This window comes from Anas acuta, chromosome 20 (assembly GCF_963932015.1).
Source record: "Anas acuta chromosome 20, bAnaAcu1.1, whole genome shotgun sequence".
NCBI lineage: Eukaryota > Metazoa > Chordata > Aves > Anseriformes > Anatidae > Anas > Anas acuta.
The window spans coordinates 9,557,968-9,585,015 of NC_088998.1; the positions used below are offsets into that span (position 1 = coordinate 9,557,968).

The following is a 27,048-nucleotide window of genomic DNA, read 5'->3' on the forward strand; positions in this document are numbered from 1 at the left end:
AGTTTCCAGTTTATCATAAACATCAAAATGGATTATATGGATCTAACATATAACATATAATACAATCAGAAATTCAGTTAATTCAGTTTAATTGTTCTTGGAAGGATGTCTAATAATTGTACCATTTGTCTTTGATTTAGCTTCATGATATAGCTAAACTAAAGCCTCTACAAGATCTGACTTCTCTATGCCTTGCTGATAATCCAGTTGCAAGTCTGCCTCACTACCGCTTGTACACCATATTCCACTTGAGAGCGCTGGAAAAGTTGGATGGACAGACAGTGACAAATAATGACAGGCAGGAAGCTTTAACGAGGTTTAATTTAGGTAATAATGATGTGTTAGAAGTGTATTTAATGACAGGAAACAAGTTTAGCTGGAAAAGTTTTCTATTGTAATTTTTTTTGCTTTGTTTTTCAGAAGAGATAGAAAAATTAGAAAGAGAGCTGGAAAACACGGTAAAGGAGATGGAGAACCTTAAGCTTAACCAGTCCAAAGTGCTTGAACAACTTCACCATCAAGATGAAGTCAACAAATCATTGAAAGAAAAAACTTTGCAGCAGAAGCGAAGCTATGAAGATCTACAAAGGGATGTGGACACCAAAAATGAATTGGTAAGGTAAATCACCTGCACTAAGTATATATTTGGAATAGTTTTGTTGTCAGAAATAGATGTCAGTGGGAGAGTTCAAATGACTGTAGATTTATGTTAAAGATCAAGAGAAGTTAGTATTTGGAGGACAAAAATTGTGACCTTTCAACTTTTTATAGAATGTCTTCAATATTGTTTTTGTGGAAAAAGTAAGTATATTGAACAAGCAGTATCAGTCTCATAATTTATAGTTGATAGTAACTTTTTTTTTGCCTGTAGTCTTTTTTTTTTTTTTTCAATTGACAAAAGGTTAAGCATCCTCCAGCTGCTAAATTGTCGATGTACTAAATCACCTGTGTTGTTCAGACTTCAAAATGCTGCTGTAATAAGGGAAAAAGATTAAATACCTTTATAAGAACAAGGTATCAGGCATATACATTGCATGCCAGTAATAACCACTTGATGATTATTATTTCAGGTAATGCCCATTAGTTTGCTTGTATTTTCTTTACATCATCCCAAAATCTTACGTATAATAAATGTCTTTCATTGGTAGGTATAAAATGCAAGGCTTGTACAGTGGCCCTGGAAAAAGTCCTGTTGATTTAAGTGTGCTCAGTTACCAATGACTTGCTGCGAACCTAGTATTTGGCTTTTAATCTTACTTGTTAAACTTATCCTCTACAATTTTCTCCTTCAGATTCTTTATTGCTAGTATTTATTGAGCTGTTTCTTTTGTGAACATACTAACCAGCAGCCTACTTCCAAAATGTAGTTTTACGTATAGTGAGATTTAGCAGCAGATAGTTTGCAGCTTAGCCCACTCTTACACTCTGGATGACAAACTTTGCTCACTTCTTTCTTCCTTTAGCTGGTGTATTGTTTTGTCACAGTTCCCTTTCCGCAGAGCCTTTATTCCTCACTGAAGGTAGCCCTCTGTGCTCCTGAGTTGCATGGTTATTTTCATTTCTAGAACTTTTTGCATGTTAATAAAGTTGGGTCATCGCATAAAATGCTCCAGTGGCACTGCATTCACTTTTTGGATACAGTATTTTTCTTCTTAAGCAGTTATTTTTTGCATGACATATATTGTTTTTTTAAAAATCTCTCTTTAACCCTTTCCTTTATTCCAGTCTATTCTATTTCTTTTCCTCCATTAGTTTTGCTTTCCACTGTGTATTGGAGCCTTGCTGCATGTTCTCCCTCAGGTATTCAGCACGAAAAGTTGATTTAAAAAGGAATCACATGATGGACCTTTTTTAAAAACAAACAAAAACCAAAAAACACCCAACTAACACAAGTTTAAGTATGGAGTTTATACACTTGACAATTGAGATAGCTGTTTGTTTTTTTTCCTCTTACGAAGGCTGCTAGGAATGAGTTCTCATTGCTCATTTGTAGCAGTAAATATATTCAGTATGTGGCATAGATTTTACAAAAGAATTGTACCCAAATTTTTTTCCAAAGTTAGTGAAAAATTTACTTTCAAACCTGTAAAAAAAAAATTTACTTTCAAACGTGTAAACTTAAGAGGCCTTTCATGTGATGATCTGTGCTTTGTTGTGGGATTCTCGTCTAATCTTAGTCATCATGTTGTATTTTGTAATGAAGTTACACTTTGTGATATTCTTGACCCTAAATACACCATCTTAGCTTTCTCTAATGTGAACTTTGTTTTGAAGTTGATGTCTTTGCCATCCTCTATTCTGAATTGAAATGTACGCGATAGTGATGACACTTGATTGAAATCAACTTACTTTGCTCACTGATTTATTAGCTAAAGCAGAAAACAATGGAGCTAACCCGAGCTTGCCAGAAACAGTATGAATTGGAGCAGGAACTGGCGTTTTATAAGATTGATGCAAAATTTGAGCCATTAAGTTACTTTCCATCAGAGGTAATAATTTAAAATAATGGGTTTCTTCATTCCTTTTTCTCTTGTTTTTCAACTGTTCGGAAGATATCAAACTTTATAGCTTTTCTATAATTCTAATATATTCTGCTCTGTAAAGAGTTATCAGTTGTAAAATATAAAAAAATCTCATTTTAAAATCATGTTACGTGATTTGATCTAAACTGTGTGTTATTTAATGTGTTGAATATTGTTAGTCACTTGCAAAATTAAAATGATCTTTGTAAAGATGCCTGAATGAGGGGAGTCTGAGATGTTTCTGAGATAGATGTATAAATGATGTAACATTTACATGTAACTAATCTATATGTTTCAGGATATTGAACTTGATAATGTACCTGGTGAAAGCCCATACATTGGTAAGGCCAGATATAAAAGAAATATGTTCATAAGAGAAGGCTATATTGCTAACAAAGCTCAGCAGATAGAGAGTGGAAAAATGCAACTAGACGAAGATGATTTGTGTAGGAAATCTCAGCTGAAACTGCAGTTTCAAACTCTAGATGAACAATTGGAGGATAAAGAGAAAAAGATTAATTCAGGTAAAAGCTTTATTTTTTATGAAATAAAAATAAAATACATATAGCAAAGTTTATTCCACTGATGAAACTTTTGGCACAGATTTGACATGAGAATAATAACAGTGTCAAAGGCTGTAATTGCTGTAACCTCTCAGCCGTGTCCTTTGTCTTTTGGGTCAAAATCGTAACAATTTTTTGCTATTATTTTAAGATAAAACTTAATCTTTTCATAATTATTATAGAAAATGTCTCATCTGTTGCATCAATTTAATTTCATCAGTCACATTAAAAACTTGTCAGATTTTTTTTTTTCTTTGAGAAATTATAGTATATCAGCTCTGATTATCCCTGTTTAAGGATTTTTTTTTCTGATTAACATGTTAATAGAAAATGTGTATCACTGTTGTATGGAATATTAATACTTTTTTGGGTTACAGCACAGAAAAGATTAGAAGAACTGCAAGGTGCAATAGGAAATGCAGAGCAACAAGTTCTGAAAGTAACCGGGGAACTGAGACAATTGGAGGATGCTGTGGCTCAGAAAAAGGTACACAAAGGACTTGTTAAGTGATTAGCATTTGAAAGTGTTTGAAACTGTTTATATAGACAGCAGTGTTTTTCTGCCATCCTTTCTCAAATGGGGCATGTATGAGTGTACAATGAGGATTCAAAGTAATGAGTAGGTTATATTTAGACAACTTATTTAACTAAACTACCAGTCTGATTTAACTGATTGACAACATTTTAAAAAGTCTTATTTCCAGTTTGTTTTACCCAACCTCCTAACGCTGTCTCCAGATCTCACAGGCCAACAAGGAAGATCTGGAGCAGCAGTTGAGTAAAAAGATAGAAATCCTGCATCAGCTACGCAATGAAGCTTTAGAACTGGAAAAACAAATGGAGAAACAGAAAAGAGAAATAGGGAAAAAGCAGAAAGAGCTTGAAGACTTGCAGAGTTCTCTTGCTTCTGTAAATCATAAAGATCCAAGACACGTGAGTAAAACCAAAATCTTAAATTTTTATCTACTGCATGTATTTATGTACTGAGAAATGTAGTAAACGCTATTTTAACTGGTTACCATTTGGTTATATGAAATAGACGTTATTTTGCTATTTAGCTTTTTTTTTTTTTTAGCAGTTCCTCAGCTGCTGTAGGTGCTTGTTGTTACTGATGGATTCAACAAGGTCTCAAGGTCACATGGGGGTGCCAAGAGCTCTAGCTTCTTTTTCCATCTCTATGGAAGCACGACTCTGGATTTCTGAGCCATTTACTGTGTTCTGACACAGTAAACACTTATTAAACCATTAAATTAAAATTAATTTTAATAGAGTTTTTTAAAAAGCACTTCTCTTTTAAAATGAGAGCCTTTCCCAGCCAGCTTGAGGCTTTTAAGCATGCAAAAAAATAACTCCGAGGCTCGGTTCCCGTCTCCAGCTTTCAAAATCCGCGGCCGGCTACCGGGAGGGAGGCGGCCCCGTGCTGCGGGGCCCTCGGCCCGGCCCTCCCCGGGAACCGCCCGGTCCCAGTGGCCGCCGCCCGCTTCCAGCCAGGGCGCGGGGGCCGCGGCCGCCCAATCGGCTCCGCGGCGGCGGGGCTCGCCCGGCCCCCCCCGGGCCACCCAGCGCTGAGGGCGCTGCGGGCACAGCCCCGCCGTGCTCGGGGCTGTTCGGTGCCGTTCGGAGCCGCCCGGCCCGGGGTGCACCGTCGTGTTCCGGCCGCGGAGGCAGCAGACAAAGGGCGAGCTGTAAGTGCCTGTTGTGCTTGTTGTTTTTTAAACGGGGCTCGCAGGGCGGGCTGTGGTTGCGGCCAAGTGACTCAGCAGCGGCGCCTCGCCGCCCGTTTTACTCGCTGAAATCTCGCTTTTTGAAATCTGAACGTTAGTTTGTTTTTAACAGGTGGTAGGTTGAGCTGTATTAATTCGATAAGTTGCTTCTAACGTTCATATTTCAATACGTTAAAATTCGGAAAACTGCATATTTTTACCAAGTGCTTTGTTATAAAGTTACTTCCAGAAGTGATTTGTCCAAGAGTATATTTTTAAAATTCCTACTGTGAGCTCTATTTCTTTTTTGAGTAGTAAGAGGAAAGGTGCTGGCTACCATGACAGCATAAATTACATGCTTTTCCAAGATTTTTGTTATTTAAGTTGTTGGTAACTTAATCTAGTGAGAAACATGTAGCGCTATATCATGTCAATAGTCTATCTTTGTATACAACTGAAATAATCAGTTAAGCTTATCCTAAATATGTGAATTCCTGATCAAAGTCTGTGTGATGTGTGGAATTGGTGTATTTCCCACCAAGAAAAACAAAAGCAATTTTGCTTTATGTAAACCTTAGCTACAAAGTTGGCATGACTTGCTGGTTGTTCAGTGTTTTCCTTCAGGTGGTAACCTGACGTGTTCTGACGCATGACTACCACAAAGGCAGTGCAGGATGACAGGAGAAAGCTTTTGGGGAAAGTCATGTCAGTTTTTGAATGAAACAGGAAATAGTATAGCACTAGCAGCTATGAATACTGACTTGTAAATGCATGTCTGATTCATCATGCTTGGGCAAGAGGGGACACTGTACCTAATCATGCAGTTTGTCACACATTACTTGCCTATTCGGGATTCTTTGTGAGGAAGTAAAGAGGAACACAAGCAAATAAAACCAAACTCCAGAAGATACATTGTGCTTGTGACTTTCACTAATGGTAGTGAGACACTGCAGAACTGAGTAACAGAGAGAGTTGACTTCTTTAATTGATGCTGACATAGACCCACTTGACCTTTCCAATTCATTTACAGGCTCACATGAAAGCTCAAAAAGCAAGTAAAGAACAGCAGCTGGATGTGATGAACAAACATTACAAACAGCTTGAGAGTCGCCTGGATGACATGCTTTCTAGGATTGCTAAGGAAACTGAGGAAATCAAGGACTTGGAGCAGCAGCTCACTGATGGTAATTTTTTTCCTTGTCTTACAGTATTTCTTGTATTTAGGCTAAGATGATAATTGAATTGAGGAATCAGTTCTGCTTTTATTTGCTTCAAAGAAATACAGTGTGTGTAGGAAAAGGTTAAAAACTATTCCAAGCTGATCTAGATAGTGTGTTTGTGTTTTGTTTTTTTTTTTTTTCCCTTTCCTTCTCTCTTTTTTTTTTTGGAAGGTGGGAGGAGCAAACAGCTGCTTTGATTGACTAAGTGCTTTGTAGCTCTGGTTCGGGATCAAAATGTTGAGGCTGGAAGGCCCTTGATCAAGTCTGAGCTGAGTGATTTGTTGATTACTAAATATATCCTCATCATGTGCAATTCTGTGTACATAATAATCTATGTGAAAGTAAATGTCCCTGAAAAGAACAAGAATAAAAAAAAAAATCTTTTAGAAAGGTAAAAAATGCCATTTTAGAAGGAAGCTGGGGTGGGATGTAGGTTCTTTTCAGCTCTTCCAATGGCCAGGTTAGTACAGTAGTAGTGGAACTCTTAGCCTTTAAAACACAATGCAGGCATTTTCTGCTTGAATTCTAACTGCTTCTTATTTTGTATTCCAGTAGGTGAACAGTTTAAGTTTAGGAAAGACAGTTATGTGTATTTTGTAAGTAAGCATGATGACTTTGCTATTTTGAATTCATTTTGCATTTCTGCAGGTCAAATAGCAACAAATGAAGCACTGAAAAAGGATTTAGAAAGCATTATCATTGGATTACAGGAATACCTGGAAAGTGTTAAATGCCAAGCAAAACAGGCCAATGATGAATGTAAGGAGTTGCAGAAAGATAAAGAATCTTTGCTGCAAAGACTGACAGACCTACAGGAGGAAAGAAATAACCTGGAAGTAGTTGCCATGGATGCAGAAAATATGAAAAAAGTAAGGCTCGGTACTATGTTTCTCCCCAAGTTCAGACTACTAGGAATAAACTTAAAACTAAGCAAGCAATCTAATAAGAAATGTCAGAACGTATTTCTCTGGACAAATTTACATTCTGGTAGCGTAACTTCAGTCAGATGTGCCCGTGCACATTAAGAACAGAACCTTTAATGCCAGTAGCAAGAGGCAGACAGTAAATCCATACTTTTTAGAAGATCTCCTAGAAATGCAGGCTCTGCCTTTCAAACATTACTGAAAATGTATTTGCAGTCACTGTCACAGTGAATTGCATTAGTGAAAACTAGACACTAGCCCAGGGATCTGTGCATTAGTACCTTACATCAGTCCTATCATCCAGCTACTTAAAGATCTTTGTATCCTGGTAAGTGTTATGTAAACCTTAATACCAGAGGCACGTTTCACTTTAGGCTGCACCTTTTCAACTTGTGTGTAGACTTTATGCAAAGTCTGTCACAGCAGCAATCATTGACCTGACCTTGATATATAGCAGTGCTACTTATGATTAAATTTTAAATGTTTGGTGATTAGAGTTGGTGGCTCTACTGCGACTTTACAGCAGTTAATTTAATTTTGAGTTCCTGAGGAAGAGGGGTGATGTACTCTGAAGAAGTCTTGTTTCTCCTGAGTATCTATTTCTGAAATTAATGTAAAATTCCAGGAAATAGCAATGCTAGAAGGTGCACTTCAAGAGCAGCGAGAAATAAATGAATCACTTAGGGATGCACAAGGGGATGTCAGTGCCTATGAGGCTGAACTGGAAGCCCAGCTAAGAGACAGAGAAATTGAAGCCAATCAGCAAAAGGAAGAATTGGAAAGACTAAAACAACTTAGCCAGGTAAGAACAGAGCTCTGCTGCTGCCAAGGTGATAATCGGCTGGGCTGGTGGTGTGGGGGGAGCCTTTCCTCCTCACCTTGTCTCCAACCTTGATTCCTTTGCAAGGAATTGTTGGTTTAGATGTGTCCTGAAATGGAAGTTATCATCAGTTCACCAGGATTTGTAACCTTGCCTTGAAGCGAGGTACAAAGTATTTGCAGCCTCAGTAGACTTTATTCACTGTATTCAAAGGAAAATAATTACCAGTATCTTTTTGGAAAGAGATAAACATGTCAGAGAAATAATACTGAAGCAGTACTGTGAAATGTAGCAGGAGAAACAGGCCACTGTTGCTTTTTCTAGTGGAAATTGAGTTTTATAGCATTTTTATTTTTTATTTTTAAACATAAAGTAATATCTTTCTGTAGGGAGAACCAGTATATGCTTTAATTTGTACATTTCTGTTTTATCTTCCTGTTTGGGGATCCTCATTTGGATTCATACAGTGATAGATGATGACTACCATCTTGGTTCAATTTCCATTCATCAGAAATTTACTTTTTTTTGTGGTGGTGGCTTTCTTTTTTTCCTTCTTGAAAGATTTATTCCACCTACAGGTTACAGATGACAGGAGGACATGAAAATGCAACACAAAGCGCTTCTGTCTCCAACCCCTCCAAGTCTTTTAGTTTTGATGTTTCACTTGGAAGCTGTCTGTAGAACCCTGCCAAATATAATTCTGTCAGTTTCCTAATGGGCATGATATGCTCATATTGGGTCTATATTAGAATTTGCTATACTACTCACGATGATGATGTTTTAAGAAATATTAGCTGTTACATGGCAATGGTTTAATTTAGGATGGTTGTTTTCTTAGGGGCTGTTGTCAGACTGTTATTCTTTTAGAAGTGCAGCTGTTACATATTTGTGTGACAGGCTGGGAGTGGGGCAGTTAATCTGAAGGTTTTCTGTGTTTGTAGATGGAACTGTCAGCTCTGCAAGCTGAACTTGAAAAAGAAAGGCAAGCATTAGAGAATGCTCTGACCAAAGCACAACTAGTAGAAGAGAAGGAACAAGAAAGTTACAAGCTGCTTTCTCAGTTCAAACAATTGCAGGTAAGGTACTTCGCCTTAACAGATTACCTGATACGCAGTCTACTTTTCCACTGCCACTAGGGGAAAGTGATTTAAAAAAAAATAATTATGGGGTTCCTTATAATTTTTGTTTTGAAGTTTGGTAGTACTTATGACTCTTCCTGCCTTTAATTTTCTTGTCTGGAGACCCTACACCATAGTCTTTTATCTATTGTGGACTTTTGAAATTATTTCAGAGCTACTGTATTATATTGCAAGGGAATTGATAAATTGTTTAAATGTATCTTTATTTCCCACAAGCCTCCTTCAGTATGCATCAGTAACTTTTTGTGTGCAGTAGAAAAACTGTTTCAATACTTAAAGCAGAACTTATTTCATCTGTTTAAAGCTGTGATCCTGAGGAAGCTTATTCAGTTGCCACAAAACAGTAATGGCATCCAAGTACAATAGGCAACGCAGCTTGTGATTGTTGAATTTCTAGGCACTTCATGAATTCACTGGTGTTCAGAAACACCTCTATGTAAAGGAGTGTCACAGATCAGTGCCTCATCTTAACTGGGATTAGAAACTAAGTGTGCTTCTCCCTGAAGCTGCTGAAAGGCTCAGTCAACAGGATTTTCTTAAGCAAGAGTAGTACACTTGAGTTCAAGATTATCAAAATATATCTGGCAAAGGAGCCTGCTTAATTTTTAATATTAAGGAAAAAAAAAAGCTGTGCAATTAGAGCAGTTTTCTTCATTGTGGGAAGTTTGGGTTCAGTTCTTCTTTGCATCCAGCTGATCCCATTTTCCCATCTCACATGCTCCTCAGAGGATACAGTGAACACCAGTTTATAAACAGTGCTAATATCTGGTGAGGATTGTAACTTCTGCTTGTTCTCATTTTGTTGATATTGGTTCAGCTCACATTGGAAAAAAAAAAAAATACGTTGGATTCTTTGTTTAGAAAGAAACAGAGTTAGGTATTCAAATTTTATAATAATAATAAGCATTAATAATTTATGTATTTCTTTCATTATGTTTGTGGATGTTTTTTGTTTTTTAAGGGAGACAATAATCTTCTGAAACAACAGCTTAAAGATCTTCAGAATCAGCTAAGCCATGCAGTTGGCAACTTGATTCATCCCGAGGAAGTCCTAGCTCGTATAAATGAACTCAAGGAAAAGCTTCAGACAGGAGCAGGAGAGATAAAGTGAGTACAATAAAAGTACAAATGGTGTTAGATTTGTGCACATTAAATTGGTAAGTACATGAGAGCAACAACGTATGTCGGCTTCATCCTGCTGAGTACAATGTGGGCAGTTCAAACATGAGATTTAGCACCCTGTGGTTAATTAAGATAGCATCACCTGAGCTCAATAATTGTACTACTGAGGGAAATACGCATTCCTCTTGGGTTTCACTGTGAGAGGTAGAACAAATTCTTTTTTTTTTTTTTTTACCCTTTTCCCCTAGCAACAGAGAATGGGAATAAACAAAGACAGAACAGAATAATCAGAGCTGGGGATGGAGGTCTGTCTTATGCAGTGTAACCTGTTCAGTACTACACCTGAATTCATTTACATTGGATGTCTTCAACTTGTACTATTATACTAGGTTTCACTGTTTCAATATCTGGTATTGCAATTTAAAGTCACTGTTTTCTGTCTGGCTTATTTGTCTTTCAGATGTTGGAATTCAGATGATGTTTTGGGGAAAAGCCTTGCAAATCTGCAGAAAGAATTTAATAACATCCTTGCTGATGCGCAGAGGGAAAAAGAGAAAGCATGGATTAGACAGAGACAATTGCAGGAAGAAATTGCATCACAGCAGGAAAAACTGGACGATGTACAGGAAAAATATAGACAGGCACGTATCAAAACTACAAAAGCAAGAGTAAGAAAACTTCAGCTTATTTAAAATACGTAACTTGCAGCTGAAGAATTGAGCTTCACTGCGGGTGTATCTTTGTTTCCCTCCATCTTTCAGAGAAGTATAATTTCCACTATGAGTAGGTAAATTGAGCACAGGTGCTTGTCAGAAGCAAATTCAACGGCTCCCATCAGAGCAGGACACCTGTTACCCATGATTCCCACAGAGATACCAACCCTTACTAGAGTTGTGAGTTTTTTTTTCCTTGTGTACATGAGTGTATGTGAGGTCATAATTCCTGCTATTTAAAAAACTGTATAAGCAGGCAAGAACTTTTGAAGAAGGAGGAGAACAAATAATTGACCACTTCCATGCTGTGTATGTCATGAAGTTCTGTTTAAAGTAGAGAAATACAGTGTCTGTTCTCACATTCTTTTCATAAGAACCCTGTGAAGACAGCAATAAAGCTGAAAGTATCTTTAAGGCACCAAAAAAAACCCCACGAATACGAAAAGTATGCTTATACTTCAGACTGCTTTAAATCAGATATTTGATAGATACGACATGTGCTCCTGTGCAATTTTTTGTTAGTTTCTGTTTTATAAAGCTTGAAAAAATGTTGCTTGGAAGAGAAGGATTTGACATGCCTTTAAGCTTCCATAAGCGATCTCTAATTTGACCTGTAAGATAATGAGGAGAGACCTGCTTTTTGGTGTTCATGTAACAGTGGAGTCATTAATAGGCTCATGAGTTTTGTCTCATTTTTTTTTTTTGGTGAGTTAAAATTTGGACTGAATGTTATGTCTCTCAAGCAATAGAGAGTTTAACTACAGGGAGAAAAATATAGCTAGTAACCTTCTCAAAAGTTACTCTGCTTATTCTAACTTGTTTTCCTCACAGGTTAAATCTGAAAACAAGCAGAATAAGAATAAGGTCCGTCAGTTAGAGAATGAAATTCGACATTTACTTGAAAAAATAAAGAGCATGGAAGAAATTCAGGGCCTTGCTGATCAACAGCTCCAAGAGGCAGATGAAGAAAAAGAGACTATTCTTGCTCAACTGGAAGATTTAGAGAAAAGGGTAAGAATGAGTATGGACACATCCATGCACTGCATTTGATGTCCCAGGAAAAGAAAATTAAAAAAAACTTCTGTATTTGGCATTTTAAGACATAGATTGAATGCAGGAAGAAGCATGGCAGTTACATTTAACCTTTCTCTTTTCCTTAAATTTTATTGGTCACTCTTATTTTTGTATTTTTCTGATACTTCTCTACGTACAATACAAAATAGGATGTGTGGGGAAGTCTTTTCTTCCATGCTGCTTTCTATTTGAAAATTATCACAAATCCTGTTATTTTCTTGGTTTCAGAAAAAGCTAGAAGATGCCAGGGCACAAATGCAATTTGCCAGTCTAGATAAAGAACTGAAGGAATTAAAGAGAGCAATCATCACTTCAGATAAACTGGCAGCTGCTGAACTGTCCATTGCTAAAAATCAGCTGAAGGCTCTTCATGGGACTGTTCTCAGAATTAATCAGGAACGAGCTGAGGTAAGTCAACATTGATAATTAATTGCTAGTTATAATTAAGCAGTGCTTTCTAATGCCATAATAATGGTAGCCGTCCTGGTGTTGCTTTTAAATTCAAGTTCAAATCTTTATTTTGAATTGGCCTGCCATATGTAAGCTGTTGCTTTGGACAGTCTCATCTTGAAATAAAACAGATGAATGTCTGAGCAAACTTGGGTTTGGACGGGCTATGTTCCTGCATGGTGGAATGTGAGGGAGAGGCAAGTTTGATCTTCTAGCAATTGAAAATCAAATGATAAATAATACATTGTTACATAAGACAAAGAAAAGAGAAGCAAATATGGAATTTAGTTCTTAGAAGTCAGGCTTTTAAAACTGGAAATTAATTTTGGCTACATACGAACATCTACTTTGTAGAAACACTGAAGTTAAAGGAGAAAATATTTTACGTAAACTTAAGTGTTCGTCTGGAACAGATAAGTGATGATGTTTCTCATTATTTTGCATTTCACAAATTTTCATGTGTCTGCAAATTTGTGAAGCATTCTTTCAAACTAAAGCTAAAATAAAATTTTAATTTTAGGAATTTGAGGAAGCTGAAGAGTTCTGTGTTGAAGCAGCTCGTGCAGCTCGGGATCTTGCCCGAGCAGAAGCAGAAATAGAATTGTTACAACAACTTCTAAAACAGAAGGAAGAACAAGTAAGTTGGAGCAATATTTCCTCTATATTATACGAGGAGGGTAAAAGTGGTTCAGCAACTTTCTGAAACTGCTGTATTCAGTTGTCTGCCATAGTCTTTTTCTTCAAGTTTCTCCCTTTACACCTGCCAAAGAACAAAGTGAAAACCTTGCTGAGTAGGTTATCTGACTTAGCGAACAGGTGACAGGTTTACTTAACATACACAGCCACATAAAGATGTTTAAGCCTCAGTCATAAGAGGATGGGAAGAACAATTTTGTTGTATCAAAGTAGTATGTGCATTGTGCCCAATGGCCATTTCTGTAGGATAATGTGAGCCTATTTGAAAGCTTTAGTGTAGTCTACTTTAAACTGAAGTGCTTTGCTTTGATTTTAACTCATTTAAAATAGTTACAGCGTGAAATGGAGAAAGTTGGTGAGAAGAATGTTGCATCAAGCTCTCAAAAGTTTGAAATAGATCAACTAAATGACACTCTGGAGCAACAGAAAGCAGAAATTGACCATTTGAGATGGTTGTTGGATAACAGTGGGACAGGTAATCTCTCTTATCTCCATTTCTTTCAGTTAAGCACAGATGCAGAAGAACTCATTTTCTTCTCCGTATTTCTTACTGTTTGTGGGAAGCTGTTCAGAATTCTGTAATTTTATTGCAGAAGAAACTGTTCAGGATATGTTTCTGTACAGTTCATACACTGTTGCATACATTCAGTCCCTAAATCACTCTGCTTCAGTGGATTCTCTGTATCTGCGTATATGAAGAGAACAGTAAGACCTAACATTTCCAACATACAGTATTTTACAGTGCATTTGAGATGTACAAAGTACGGCTATGTAAAGTGCGTGGGTCTTTGCTTCTTTGAATATATAGAATGGAAGAAATGGATGGCTAAGGATCAGCCACAGTCCTAGCACTTCTCGGTTTCTAGTTTTGTCAGTTTATGTGCTCTGTGACCTCTGGTAAATTTGGTTAAATTCTGAATATTTCTGGCTTTATTATTAGCCTTACATGCTTTTAAAACCATGTGATTAATTTACAGGTAACAAGGATGAAATTGACAATTTACAAGATGAAATTGCAGCACTCAGAAACACGCTTTCATACCAGAACGATTACATCGCCAGTATAGCAGATCCACTGAAAAGAAGGGGATATTGGTATTACGTGCCATCATCACAGGTCAGAAATTCAAATCCTATTACGTGGAGAGCAATATGATATGGGGAAAGTCCATTATAATCTTGCCAGGTCTAGGGAGAACTTAAGAAAAACATTGACAGGCATGGAAGAGAAATACAGAAACAACATGTAAACAAACAGGTCTGCTGGCAAAGTCTTTGCAGAGCTATTTAGGGATAATTTAGGGATAGAAATCTAGACACGTGATTTGGAGGCCACCCTTCAAAATGCAGTACTGTAAACTCATTTACGTAAAGGTTTAAAAGGGAAGCAGTACTTATATTTGTTGTTGGTTTTCAGCAAAGCTGTAGATACACAAATCTGGATTTTTATTTATTCATCTTTCCTTTGGTCACTTTCTATTGTTATATTGGTAATAGGTTGAGGACAGCCGTGCATAGTGAGAGTTCTCAGACTTTTTTTTTTCCCCTGTAGCACAGGACAATTTTTATAAAAACATTACTAAGTATATCACTTGCTTGATGATACAGGAAAGTATATTTCATCTCTTTAAAGCAGCAAAATGTTTGGAGATATGGAAAGACAATTACGTATAGCATGTTCTTGGAAAAAAAACACGTTTTAGACTGTCTACAGCTAATAAATTGTTTTACCTTTATTATCTAGAATGTGAGGTATCTCATTAACACATTTTTTTTCTTTAGGCCTCAACTCCTGCTTCCCACAGCACAAAAGATTCTGGAGTTGGTTTACTGTGTCCTGGTGCATCCCCACCCAGGAGAAGGTGTGGTCAAATCAGAAAGGAAGACTCCCCAAATCCAGGGGGATGTTGGATGTATTCACCAGTCAGAAGTAGGTCATACAAAATGAATCCTGATAAAGGTAAGTCAGTCTCATGGCCTCAAAACGTTCAGGAGCATACTAAGCATGGATTTGCTTAGAGTTTATAATGAATGCTTTTGATATGCATGAGTGAATTACAAATCTACTGCTGAACTCATTATTTAGTTTAAACAGTGTTTATTATTTCTGTATATATACTGTGCATTACTTTGAAGTGTACATTTGAAAAATGTGTTTCATTTAAAAAGTGATTAAGTAACTTTTTTTTCTGTACATAAAGCTAGAAAAATAAAAGAAGATAACAAAGGAAATGAGGAAGCTCATGTTCATGAAGACTCAGCCTTTGTACCACCACCTGGTACAGTTATTTACACAGCCCTTCCAAATGGAGTCCCTGTACCTCAAGGAACCGTGGTGTATGGCCCTCCTCCTGCAGCTGCAAATGGAGGCTCAATTGCTCCTGGATCTGTTATCTACGGCCCTCCTCCTGTGGGGGCCCATGTTGTTTATGGTCCTCTTCCTCCAAACTTTACTGTCCCACTCATTCCTGTTGGAGTACTTCACTGCAACGTGCCTGAACATCATGATTTGGTAAGATACAGAGCTGTAGGCTGCAGGTTTAGCTGTAGGCAATTGACTTGTGAATGGATTAAGAGCATCTTTACAATATGCCCTCTTAAATGAGGGAAAACAATAGTATCTGGCTTCTACCAATTTAAAAGTTCAGTTTTAAAAATCTTTTTTAGCAAGATCCTGGATCTGAGAGAGCTTGCTAATAAGAATGCTATGTCTTCTGTATGTAGTCTGGTGTCTGTTATCTGTAGGTGTTCCTGTGTCTCAAAACCCTGCTTTGGAGGGCTGAAATAGGAAAATTAAGACTTATTTTCCTGTTTTTCCTGTGTAGGAGAACGAAGTCTCAAGGTTAGAAGATACTGTGCATCATTTAAAGTCTTGGAAATCCAGAGATAAATGGTCAGGGACAGCTGAACATAAATGCAAGAATGAGATAGAAAAATTACATCAAAACATAGATGATCTTCTGCACGAAAGAGAAGAGCTGGAATGTGAAGTAGCAGAGCTGCGAAGAGCAGCTCAAAGATATAACAAACGCAAGTAAGAATATTGCACTAGAACATGTATAAAGTCGGCCTCTGGAAATACCTAAAACTCAATTTTGACATCTTTACAGTTAATGTGCTTGTCTGTAGGGTACATAAAATGGAGTAACTACAAGAGGCTTCTGGGCCTCTGACATCTTGTATTTTAATGCAATGTTTTTCTTCCTGGTGTTTTAGGGACTTCATTGAAGGGTATACTGAAAACCTAATGGCAGAATTACATTTAGAAAAATCTCTTAAGCGTCAGGAAGATATCGCAGATGAAATTGAATGTATAGAGAGGACGCTTCTGAAACGACGAGCAGAGCTGAGAGAGGCAGATAGGCTACTTTCGGAAGCTGAAGTGGAACTTGAGAGTACACGGGGAAAGGTATGTAAAGCCATAACTAAGTGCAGAAGGATTTGTGTGTTAAGATTGTTTTAGGTAGAGAATGTCTGCTTTTTGTCTAAGCCATTTATTTTTACTTGGATAACATGCAGCCTTTTAAAAGTGCTTCTGTTTTAAAATAAGCCCTTGGATAATGTGTGCTAAAAGAAAAATGTTTTGGTCCTTGCCAAAGAAGAGGACGCTTTCTTCTTTTTTCTGGGGGAAGAGGAGAGAAGTTTCCACTTCGTGGTATACAGAAGGAGAGGGTACAGTAGAATATTCAAACCAGGAGGAGGTCGTTTTTGGACAGCTAACCTGCAGATTATAGGTGTGCAAAGGGTAAGATGGGATTGTGTTGTCTCCATCTTCAATTTTTGCTCTAGACTAAAGACACTATTCAAAAGTACAACCATGCCAAACAGCACTTGTCCCGTACTGAAACTGAGGCAGAGGAGCTGGAGCGAAGGGCTCAGGAAATGGCCATCAAACTTGTGAAAGCGGATCAGCAATTAAGGTACGCTGTTCTTATGAATTTGTATTAAACGCGGAGAAGAACAAGATTCAAATATCAAGATAATGCTTTTGGAGAGGGAGAGCTGTTAAAATGTTAATATGAAAAGGCATAAATGCTTCTTCAGATTATTACAGGCAGATACAAGGGACTTAGAACAGCATAAGATGGAACAAGAAGGTATTTTGAAGGAAATCAACAAAATGGTGTCTGCAAGAGACTCTGAGTTCCAGTCCTTAAACCAGAAGATAGAAATGCTGACTGAAAGGTGAGTTTATCGTAAATTTACCTTAAACAATATTAGATACACTATTGATGACCTTTTCCGGTAAGTTACTGCCTAATTATATTCTTGTTTGTTCTGAACCATGCTTTTATTCTCACAATCAGTCTTCAGAAGCTTCAAGGAGATATTCAAGTTGCAGAAGGCAATGAAGAACATGACCTCCAAATCCTTAGAGAAGCAGAAAACATTCTTCAGGGCAAGAAAACTGAACTGGAAAGACTGAAAGATCAGGTAACGCGTATCTGGTTAACTGTGGACCATCAGTTTTACTGTTTTTAATGTAACTGGGGGGAATCTTATGTTCTGGACTACCTTGTCTGAAGAATTCAATTTCTAATTTTAAGTTACTGTTGGTAAATTTTTTTTTGACTTGTGATAAGCATGACCCCAGTCTTGCTGGTATTTCTGCATAGTAAATATTTTTGCAGAGTTCTCTATGTTCTTATTGTACTTCAGAACACAAAGCTTAAGAACACCTGAGATACAGGACTGTGCTTGTGTGGATCAGAACTTAGTCTCTGGCATTGGCCTTGTAACATGGGGTCTAGCTCACTACTCTGATGGAATCCTTACGTGCTATGGAATTCAAATAAATCTGTCTTGGAACGGTGCATTGCATTTAGTTTTGTATATTTGTGTAGCTTCAAAAGCCTTCAGATGCTTGTTCTGTTAAACTTCTGAATTTCCACATTATAGGTTACTGCTCAGCGACAAGAGTTGTTGTTTCTGGAGCAACAGTTAAGTCAAAGAAAAGAGCAGCTCCATGTCCTTCAAGACTGTATTTGTCAAAAGAAAGGTGACCTCAAAGAAGCTCTTCGAGATGGGGAGACTGAAGCAAATGAAAAACAACGCCAAATAAGAGTAACTCTGAATTTTCAATTTATTATATCTTTGAAGAAGAGTGAAAGAATAAAGTATCAAAAACATCACAGAATTTCCACAGAACCAGCTCTGCTTCCTATATCCTCCCCAACCCCCCTGAAAAAATAGGACAAGCAAGTTTACAGTTTTGTGTGCTTAAGACCAGGTGCACAGATGAGAATTAGAACTCTTCTAATTTTGTTAATACTTACAGATTGGTCCCTTGAGAATGAAACTATATTGAATAGAAGTCTCTAAATGACTTACTGTTGCTGAGGCAATCAGCTAAAGCAAATCAATCTGATTAGTGTGCATAAAATTTAACAAAGCTGGCATAAGTCAGCTGTCTGTCTCCTTCCTTCCCGTTTGCTTGCTCAGAAGGGCATCTGTACTTTCTTGTGGAAGAAAGACTTTACTAGATTCATACTCTTAGCACTGAAATAAAAACAAAGGATAAAAATTACCTTTTTTTTTAGGGGGGGATGTTTTTTCTGGTTTCCTGTTTTAAGGCCTACCTAGTGTTCACTTGAATTATGCTGTTGATGGTGAGATTTCTAGGTAAAAATCTTCACAAGACTAATGCTTTAAATAGTCAACTATAACTATAGTTATATTAATTGTTAATTGTAACTATAAATTCTGCAATTAAACTGTCCAGATTATAGTTGACAGTAGACATTTAAAATATATTCTTAAATATTTACAATTTATTTAAAGGAAAAAAATCAAATGACAAGTATTGACAGTCATTTTAATACTGATACATTTCCACAGGAAATAAAGCTGCTTCTGAAGGAGCTTACTGTTGAGAGGCAAGAACTGGATGTCCAAATAAATGAGAGAAGAACACAGCTTTCATTCATAAAGAAGGATATTGGAGAAGAGGAAGAAAATCTTCAAGGAATACTTGGGCAAATTACTAAACATAAGATAGGTAGGTATTAATCTCTGCATTTTTAATAGAAATTTACTCTAAGCTGCTAGTCGTACATCTGTGCAGTCATCTTTTCTTCACTCTTCTTAAATATTGTCCTAGACAGAAGGAGTTCTGTGTAATTGTTGTAGTTGGAGACTGAATCTCCAGTACACAGTACAGAGCTAACTGTTTCTCTATGCTTAAACTGAGGCTGTGCTTAGTGCTGCTTTGGTTTTGGGACGGGAGCTCTTCATTCTAGTGAGAAATGTAAATAAATATACCATCAGGACCAACTGAATAAGTTTGCATTCTAGTATTACATGTTTGGGAGACACCAGCCACTTGTGACATGCTGACAGAAGAATTAAACATCTGGGTGCAAAGGGAAATGGAGGATTACCCTTCCAGACGGTTACATCCTGTCAGATTGTGGGAAATATAATCAGCATTAGCTTGCAAATTTTGTCCTTTCTGAAAAGAAAAAAAATTACTTCATTGTCTGTCAGGTACTTGTCCCAGAATAACTCCCCAGAAAACGGGAAAAACAGGAGACAGAAGGACCTGTGACATTCCAGTGGAACAGCATCAGATAGAACGCTTGCTGTGACTGCCACAGCAAATTAAAATGTAGTTTTTACAGGGATAATATCAGCATTGTCCTTTTTTTTTCCTTTTTTTTTTCTTGATGTCTTTTTAAAGAATAGAATTAATTTAATGTGTGTGTTAATAACCTTTGATTTTTTTTCATCTTATTAGAACTGAAACATGTCCTGGAAATGCTGGAGATTGAAAATAATGAACTTCAGGGTTTGAAACTACAACATGACCAAAAGATCAACGAACTAGAAAAGACTCAAGTTGCAGTTCTAGAAGTGAGTATTTCTTTTATAGCTAGTACAGTAACTGGAAGAAGAGACCTGCATGTTCTGTGGTTCTGTTAAGATCTGGGTGACAGAGTCCGTGTGCTCTTAAATCTGAGTCACTAGTCTGATTTCAGCTTATCATAGGAAAACTTGCTTGAGCACTTTAAAATGATGGGAATTTTTTGGTGCATATAAGGGAAGGAAGGTGAAAAAGGCAAAAAGAAATCTCTTCTGTTATCTGCAGAATGATGAATACAATTTTCTTAGCATTACTTTCCGGATTCTTTTATCCAAATTCTATCTATGCCTTCACTCGCAAAGTTGGTATGGAAGACCGCGTACTAACTCAGCTGGATGGTGCTTTCTATAATTGTAAAGGTATTTCAGCTCAGCTAGTCTCTTCCTATTTTGATGAATGCAGACCGACATTCAGCTTTGCCACAAGCTTGCAGAAAGATCAGTGGCATCTGTTTGGCATCCTTGCAGTAGCTACAGGATTGTTAGGTCAGAGCCCAGGATAACACTTCTTTACTTAGATGCGTCAACTCTAGCTTTTAAAGTGGTCGTTCTCTCAAAATCCCTGTGATGAAGGTATTTGCTACTCATCTTATGGCTGGGAGAAAGCAATAGTGATTAAGCTATGAAGGAATGAAGACTCGCACCCCCATCTTCCAGTTGTCATCCTAATATTCATGCTAACCTTTATCATAAACACACCCAAATCAATCTGGCACTTTAAGCAGTTCCTCCCTCTTTTAATGCAGTAGTTAGAGAGTACTGTATCTGCCTGCACGTGATCTGTGAATGAAAGGTTTTTAAACTGCTGCAGATAAAGATGTTAACTTGTTCTTTTTCACCATATGTGTTGTTCACAATATTTTCTTTCTTAGGAGAAGTTGAAATTGGAGAATATTCAGAGATTATTTCAGTGTCAGCAAGGGGAAGTAGATTGGCAGGAACAACTACTTGAGAAAGACCGTAAGGAAAATGAACATCTGGTTTCTCAAATGCGCACTCTGCAAAGTAATATCGAGTCTTTGAATAAAGAAAAGCAAAAGCTTGAAGAAGACTGTCAGAGTTTGGAAAAGAAGTTGTCACAAACCAGAAGGTGTGAGGGGGGGATACGTGTGCTGTGAAGATCGGAAGTAATGGGAAGTGTCTTGAATGTCAATTTATCCTGGTTTAAAAACATTGCAGGAAGTCTGAGGTTCCCTACAGAACATGGGCATCCATTCTATAGAATCCTATAGAATATGTCATTTCTTACACCCTGTGGAGGCTTTATTTTAAGTACGTCTGTCAAATGTCTGTAGCAGACATACAGAAGATAAGCAGCAAGTATAGCTGCTGTATGCAGCAGCATTTGTTACATCCTGGCAATGCAATGAGAATGTTAGGAAAAGCAAAAGGTTAAGTCTTGGAATGAGACTTCTGTCTTGTTCTTATGACTACTGAATAGCATGCCCTTGAGCTGAAAAAACTACTGAAATGCAACTGCTTTTAGAGTCCTCACCATGTACTTGCAACAAACCGAGAACATACATTCACATTTTACAGAGACTTGACAGCTACTGAAGATAGCAGCAGAACTGCATTGTCCAACGTAGAAAAAATGGAATTGGATGTTAAAAGCCTGCAGCAGGAGATAGATCTACTGAACAAACAAAAAAAGTCACTGAATGGAGACATAACTGTTGTACAAAAAGATCTTCAAGGTAAAGATCAAATTTTGTTTTTAAGCTGTAGTGTAGTTTAAAAGAATGGCATTAAAAGGCACAGTATGTGTAACTGTACTGTATGATAGATGATCTGTTATGCTCAAATATCTACAGGCAGAAAGTATTTAATATGTCAAAAAGATGGAAACTTTTTTTTATTCATTCACAAGAAGAGAAATTTTATATGTCTAGTTACTTTGTGGATTGCTGATTGAAATTATCTTTCATGAAATGTTTTCCTAGAAAAAAAGGAAGAACTAGAAATGCTGAAAGAAGAACTCAATGACTGCAGGCAGCGTCTTCATCTGGTGGAACAGGTTAGTTTTGGTCAAATTTATGCTTGTTCTTACATAGTGAGTAGGTTGCACAGAAACAAGGGACATTTTTTTTTAATCACCATTGATAGTCCATTGCCTGTTTCTTCCTGTAAGCGCATTATCTTGAAATCAGATGCTTTGCAGAGCTAATAAACAATGTCTAGTTTCTTTGGTCTTGCTGAGTTTGGAGTGATTTGGACTATAAGTACCTAACCAGATGATTTCTATTTTGCTTTCCATTTTTAAACATGAAGGGAAGTGGCAACTATGGTGAGGCTCCCAGTCAGGCTGTTATTACCAAATGTACCTAACAGGAGTGTGTGGGTGTGGTGGTGGCAGTTCGGTGGGTTTTGTTGTTGTTTACATTGATCTTTCTTGAAAACAATTCAGGTATGGAGGCAAAATCAACCTGTTTTACCATTTGGTTTTGTGTGTTTTGTTGGTTTTTGTTTTGTTTTCGTCTTTAGCAAAGACAACTTGTTTGTTTTGTTTTAAAATGCAGTACAGCCTTTACTCTGGCATCTTGAAACTTAGGCATCTGTGGTTCTTGTTGTATTTATTCACTCAGTGCCTGGTTTAAAAACAAGGTAGTCTTCCAGTGCATTTAGGGGTGATCAGTTATTTTCTTATAAATGCAAGCCTGTTTAGCCAGATACCTGTTACTTCTACCAGCTAGATATGTCACTTGTTTTTCTGTTTATATTACAGGATTTGAAAAATAATAAAAGGCATCAGGAAGAGCTGCTTAGAGAGCAGGCAACCTTGAAAGAAGATATCTTAGAAAGCTTAAAGAAATGTAACAATTGCCAAGAGAGACAGAAGAGGAGGGAGAACCATTTGCAGAAGCTCCAGAAAGAGATCAAAGAGAGAGAAACAGAACTAGCCAAACAAGAAGCGGTAATGAGCCTGATAATGTGTCTAACTTTTGCCTGGCCTCTAAAAATAATGGAGATAGAAAAGCTTTCAGTGCAAGAAACACAAAGCCTCATTTCTAGAGGAATAGCAATGAACACAAAGCTTCAAAATTCAGTTACGTCTTAGTGAAAGCTACTGCATCCCAACAAAGGACTGATCCTTCTTGGCAAGGTCATCGTATGCTGAACTGATAACAACCAGTAAAATCAGCAATGACTGCTGAGTGCATGAAGGGCTAGTGTAGTGGCAGGCACTGTACAATGCTGTATGTGGGCTGCTGTTGTATTACTGGTATGGGCGAGGAAATGGACTACTACAGATAATTCTCTATACTTTCTGTTTTGTCAGCTGCTAAAAATGTATTTCAAGTGAAACTAATCAAAACTTAAGTCCAACTTTTTTCTAGAATTCAAAAACTAAGCATCAAAAGGTTCAGGGTCTTCTATTCCAGAAGTTTACTTTGATTTTGAGTGGATTAATTTGTAGCTGGTTCTTGTTCTTCTGTTCTGCTGTATTTCTATGCAAAGCCATCAGCCCTTCATGAAAACTCGGGCTTAATTGCATATTCCTGTAGTAAAATTAACGTATGTTGGCCGAGAAGTTTCAACAAAGCGTTAGCCAAAATAAAAACTGAAACTGTCCTGGAAAAGAAAGAGGGAAAAAAGGTGAATTTTGTTTGGATTGAGTACTATACTACATTTCTTCTTTCAGGTTTTTGATGCTTTAACTTATGCCTTTTGGTGATGGTATTTGTTCTTTGAGTTGCTGCTAGTTAAAGTTTGAATTGATGGGATCTCTTTTGTTTGTTTTTGCCAGATTCTTTATCAGCTCAAGCAAAATTCAGAGTGTGAAGGAAAAAAACTGGAAGAAAGTACTGCTAAACTGAAAGACCAGAAACTACTATTGGAAAAGGAACTATCAGATCAGCAAAAGAAACTGGAGCAGGCAATAGCAAAAGTAAGGCTGACAGAAGAAAACAACAGGAAGCTGGAAAATGAAGCATCCCAATTTGCAGCACTTGAAGAAACTATCAGAAAATACAGTAAGACCTATTGTACAAATAAGTCACTTGGAGAGTGGAGAGTCAGAGCCTGGATTGACTCCTGATTGTTAAATTGATTTGTTGAAAGAACTGAATTTTTAAAACCAACTGGTTTTCTGTCCCCTCCCACCTTATACCAATGTTTTTCCAAACAGTGTTCAGCAGAAAAATGTTTGAAAATACCCTAATATATTTTAAACGCATTAGATATTTACACTTTTGCTAATCAGTGTTTATTTTAAATGTTGATTACAGAACATCAGATCTCAGAGAAAGAACTGCAATTACAACAAAAAAATAAAGAAATTCAGTCTCTTCAAAAAGAACTGGAACTCTCCAGGTCTGAGCTAAACCACCTCCAAGGTCAGCTGGCATCAGAGAGGAGAAAAACAGAAAAACAAATCTTGAGTCTGAAAGAAGCCATGAAAAGGCAGAGGACACAGCTTGAAAGAGAATTGCACGTAAGCTGTGATTGGACAGGGGGAATACTGGAAATTTTGGGTGATTTTTTGGCAAAATGATAAAGCCCCTTTTATTGCAGGAAGAACAGAAGTCATGCATTATAACTTTATGACTAGACAGAACTTGAGCCAAACAAATTCTGGTATTTCTAGACTGTGCTGCAGAATACCTCTCTAGTCACTTACTTCATGCTGTTTTTACCTTTTAACTTGAAGAAATTGTCATGTGTGGGTTCTCTTGATCCATTTTTTTCTGAAGTGAGTGCTCATGTTAAAGGCAATCTTTCTGCATTTTCCTAGGAACAAAAGCATGAAAATAAGTGTTTGCAGAGTGATATAGCAACTGCGGAACAAGTAGCGCACCATAACCGGGAACGAGCCAAGCGTCTTATTAAAGAGCTTGGCCAGATCCAGCAGGACTATACGGATCTCCAGAACCAGGTATAACTGCATAGGCAAGTCTAGGCAGGTCGGAGGGAAAGCTGTGCCTTCTAGACAGGGTGATATTGTATTGGTTTTGAATCTCCTCCTGTGAAGCAGACTGACGCTAACAGAAATAGACCTACTTAAAACTGCTGTGCAATTATTTATTTATTTTTCTTCAAATCTGAAAAGTTACGCTTTGTTAACACTCAGTAGGACAGCTCAGTAATCCTGGTTTAAAAACAAACAGACCAACTCCAGCCAGTCAGTCGGGTGCTGAGTTTTCAGTGTAAGGCTGCCAAGCTCTAAAGCAATTCTTCAGATCTTGGGGGTCGAGGCAGAGTGGCACAGCTTTGCGGTTACCTTCCCATCACACAGTAGAGAATTACAGGCTCTGATTAGGCTACTTCAGATGGGTCAGTTCCTCTCACCCACTGGAGTGGTGCCTGAAATAGAGACCATATCGTTTGGGGATGAGCTGAGGAAGGTGGGGGGCAGTCCTAGTGTTCCTTAGAATAATATTTGCATGTTACAAAGGTCAGTGGTAATTGTATTGTTTCTTTTGCTCTCAGCTTAATTTATGTAATGCCTCAGTCAAGAACTAGGACTGTGGCTCCTGTTTGCATTAAGGTTTGGTCATGAGAAGCTGGCATAACTGGAGTCATAACTTATGTAAATCATTAAATGTTATCACAGTTCAAAGCTACTCACTGGACACTTAACTTGGTAGTGCCAGCCTGGTCCAGCATTTTCTTCTTCTATTACTTGCTTAAATTTAAAAGTTGATTCCACATTGTCCCTCCTTTAAGCTGTTTATAAATTGTTTGTAAGTCCTTTTTAAATCTGATTCTTTGGAGAAGAATATTTTTGGTGACTACAAAGCATTCAAGGAAGGCTGTGCTAGATCAGAGTACGAATAGGTTTAAATTAACAGCTTGTGTCTTGGTAACTTTACTTCCCTCTCCAGTCAGAGGGGCTTTGTAAGCAATTAACTTGAATTTCAGAATTAAGGCTGTATCTGCTCAGAGATTTTATGAGTTCTGATTTTAATAGTCAAAGCATAAACACTTCAGAGATGAGACTTGTTCAGTTGCACAGGAAATCACTCTGGATTGATGCATTTGTAATGTGCCAGCAACATAGCAAGACTGTTTTATGTTGTAGGTTAAGACTCGAGAAGACCTGGAAGAGAGACAGAGGGAAATACAGAACACAGTAGCGCTGCTTAAATTGGAGGTTGAAGATGAAATTAAGATAGGGTTTAAATCTTCAAGCCTATCCTCACCAGAACCACTGGAAGATGTGGGAGCATCTTCTGCAATAAAAAGTCTGCATTGTGAACTTGGTAACTTAGAGGAGACTCTTCCATTTGCTGCTGCTGACAAAAGACTGTTCTCATTGGAAGAAAAGATGGATTTTTCAAAAGTCCTCCTAATGGTAAAATGCTCTCAGGGAGTAGCCCTTACTCATGTTACAGCTGAGCATGTCTGTGTTGGTCCTTCTAGCTGTAGTGCTCAGTTGCTGAATGTGCTTTTGTTTCCAAAAGGATGAACAATGGCGTGGAGAGGCTCTCCGAGAGAAACTGCAGCATCATGAAGATCGGTTGAAGGTGGTGCATCTCTTCCTCATCGCACTAATACATCTGTTAGGTCCCTTCCGAAAGTAATTTAAACAACAGGAGCATGGGAGATCCTTCTCCAGCTCATGCAAAATACCTTTGGGTGTCTTTTGTTAGGTGCGAATAGTAAAACAAGGCCTAACAACTGTGTTATATCAAGATGAGTAATGTTCAATAAGTTAATTGTACTTGGATTTTTGAATATTCCAAAATGTTTCCGTCACTTACATTATACTGTGGCATTTTAGCAACACGAAAATCTACAGTTCAGGGGCACCCATGACCATTTTAGGCAGATGTGATGGCCAGTTTCATTTAGAGTTGCCCCTTCAAGCAGCTAATGATAAATGTCAGATGAATACAGCTTATTTCTGACTTAAACTTATTTTAAAATAGTTTACCTCTTTATTTGCAAAGCCATTGCCAGCTGCTTGTGATTCAAGAGATTCTTAACATCATATCCCCAGTGGTTTGACTTCAGGTCATCAGGTTATTTAAATATAGTCTTCAAAATTATACTAACCACATATAATTAGGACTAATGATTTATTTAGGCTCAGCTCCGGCAATGCATGTCCAAGCAAGTAGAAGTACTGATCAGAGGGAAACAACAAACCGAAGGCACCCTTCACAGCCTGAAGCGACAGGTTGATGCCCTGGATGACTTGGTCAGCAGCACTTCTTCAGACTCACTGTTTCTAGCCCAAAGCTCAAGTCTAGCATCTCTCCATGATGCTCTGAGTTTAACAAAAACACAGGTAATGCT

General features: G+C 37.5%; 1 protein-coding gene across 4 annotated transcripts in view; it reads left to right on the forward strand.

The window, feature by feature from the left end:
* CNTRL (centriolin) overlaps positions 1-27,048 on the forward strand; it is a 33,267-nt gene that overhangs the window by 5,051 nt on the left and 1,168 nt on the right. The window contains exons 6-43 of one of the 4 annotated variants that reach the window (XM_068657365.1): positions 141-327; positions 421-614; positions 1,464-1,520; positions 2,370-2,489; positions 2,821-3,046; positions 3,463-3,572; positions 3,824-4,018; positions 5,819-5,972; positions 6,657-6,877; positions 7,557-7,733; positions 8,693-8,827; positions 9,852-9,997; positions 10,473-10,653; positions 11,557-11,736; positions 12,028-12,207; positions 12,770-12,886; positions 13,276-13,420; positions 13,923-14,062; positions 14,728-14,905; positions 15,147-15,457; positions 15,771-15,979; positions 16,162-16,354; positions 16,735-16,865; positions 16,990-17,130; positions 17,253-17,379; positions 17,845-18,009; positions 18,784-18,943; positions 19,682-19,797; positions 20,679-20,896; positions 21,346-21,503; positions 21,750-21,823; positions 22,532-22,720; positions 23,555-23,780; positions 24,036-24,241; positions 24,542-24,682; positions 25,829-26,101; positions 26,211-26,273; positions 26,837-27,040. In XM_068657365.1, the coding sequence (XP_068513466.1) occupies positions 141-327; positions 421-614; positions 1,464-1,520; positions 2,370-2,489; positions 2,821-3,046; positions 3,463-3,572; positions 3,824-4,018; positions 5,819-5,972; positions 6,657-6,877; positions 7,557-7,733; positions 8,693-8,827; positions 9,852-9,997; positions 10,473-10,653; positions 11,557-11,736; positions 12,028-12,207; positions 12,770-12,886; positions 13,276-13,420; positions 13,923-14,062; positions 14,728-14,905; positions 15,147-15,457; positions 15,771-15,979; positions 16,162-16,354; positions 16,735-16,865; positions 16,990-17,130; positions 17,253-17,379; positions 17,845-18,009; positions 18,784-18,943; positions 19,682-19,797; positions 20,679-20,896; positions 21,346-21,503; positions 21,750-21,823; positions 22,532-22,720; positions 23,555-23,780; positions 24,036-24,241; positions 24,542-24,682; positions 25,829-26,101; positions 26,211-26,273; positions 26,837-27,040 (6,348 nt within the window). Of the gene's footprint in view, positions 1-140; positions 328-420; positions 620-1,463; positions 1,521-2,369; positions 2,490-2,820; positions 3,047-3,462; positions 3,573-3,823; positions 4,019-4,554; positions 4,771-5,818; positions 5,973-6,656; positions 6,878-7,556; positions 7,734-8,692; positions 8,828-9,851; positions 9,998-10,472; positions 10,654-11,556; positions 11,737-12,027; positions 12,208-12,769; positions 12,887-13,275; positions 13,421-13,922; positions 14,063-14,727; positions 14,906-15,146; positions 15,458-15,770; positions 15,980-16,161; positions 16,355-16,734; positions 16,866-16,989; positions 17,131-17,252; positions 17,380-17,844; positions 18,010-18,783; positions 18,944-19,681; positions 19,798-20,678; positions 20,897-21,345; positions 21,504-21,749; positions 21,824-22,531; positions 22,721-23,554; positions 23,781-24,035; positions 24,242-24,541; positions 24,683-25,828; positions 26,102-26,210; positions 26,274-26,836; positions 27,041-27,048 lie in introns of those variants that run through there. The other 3 variants (XM_068657366.1, XM_068657367.1, XM_068657368.1) reach the window with 3 other exon arrangements.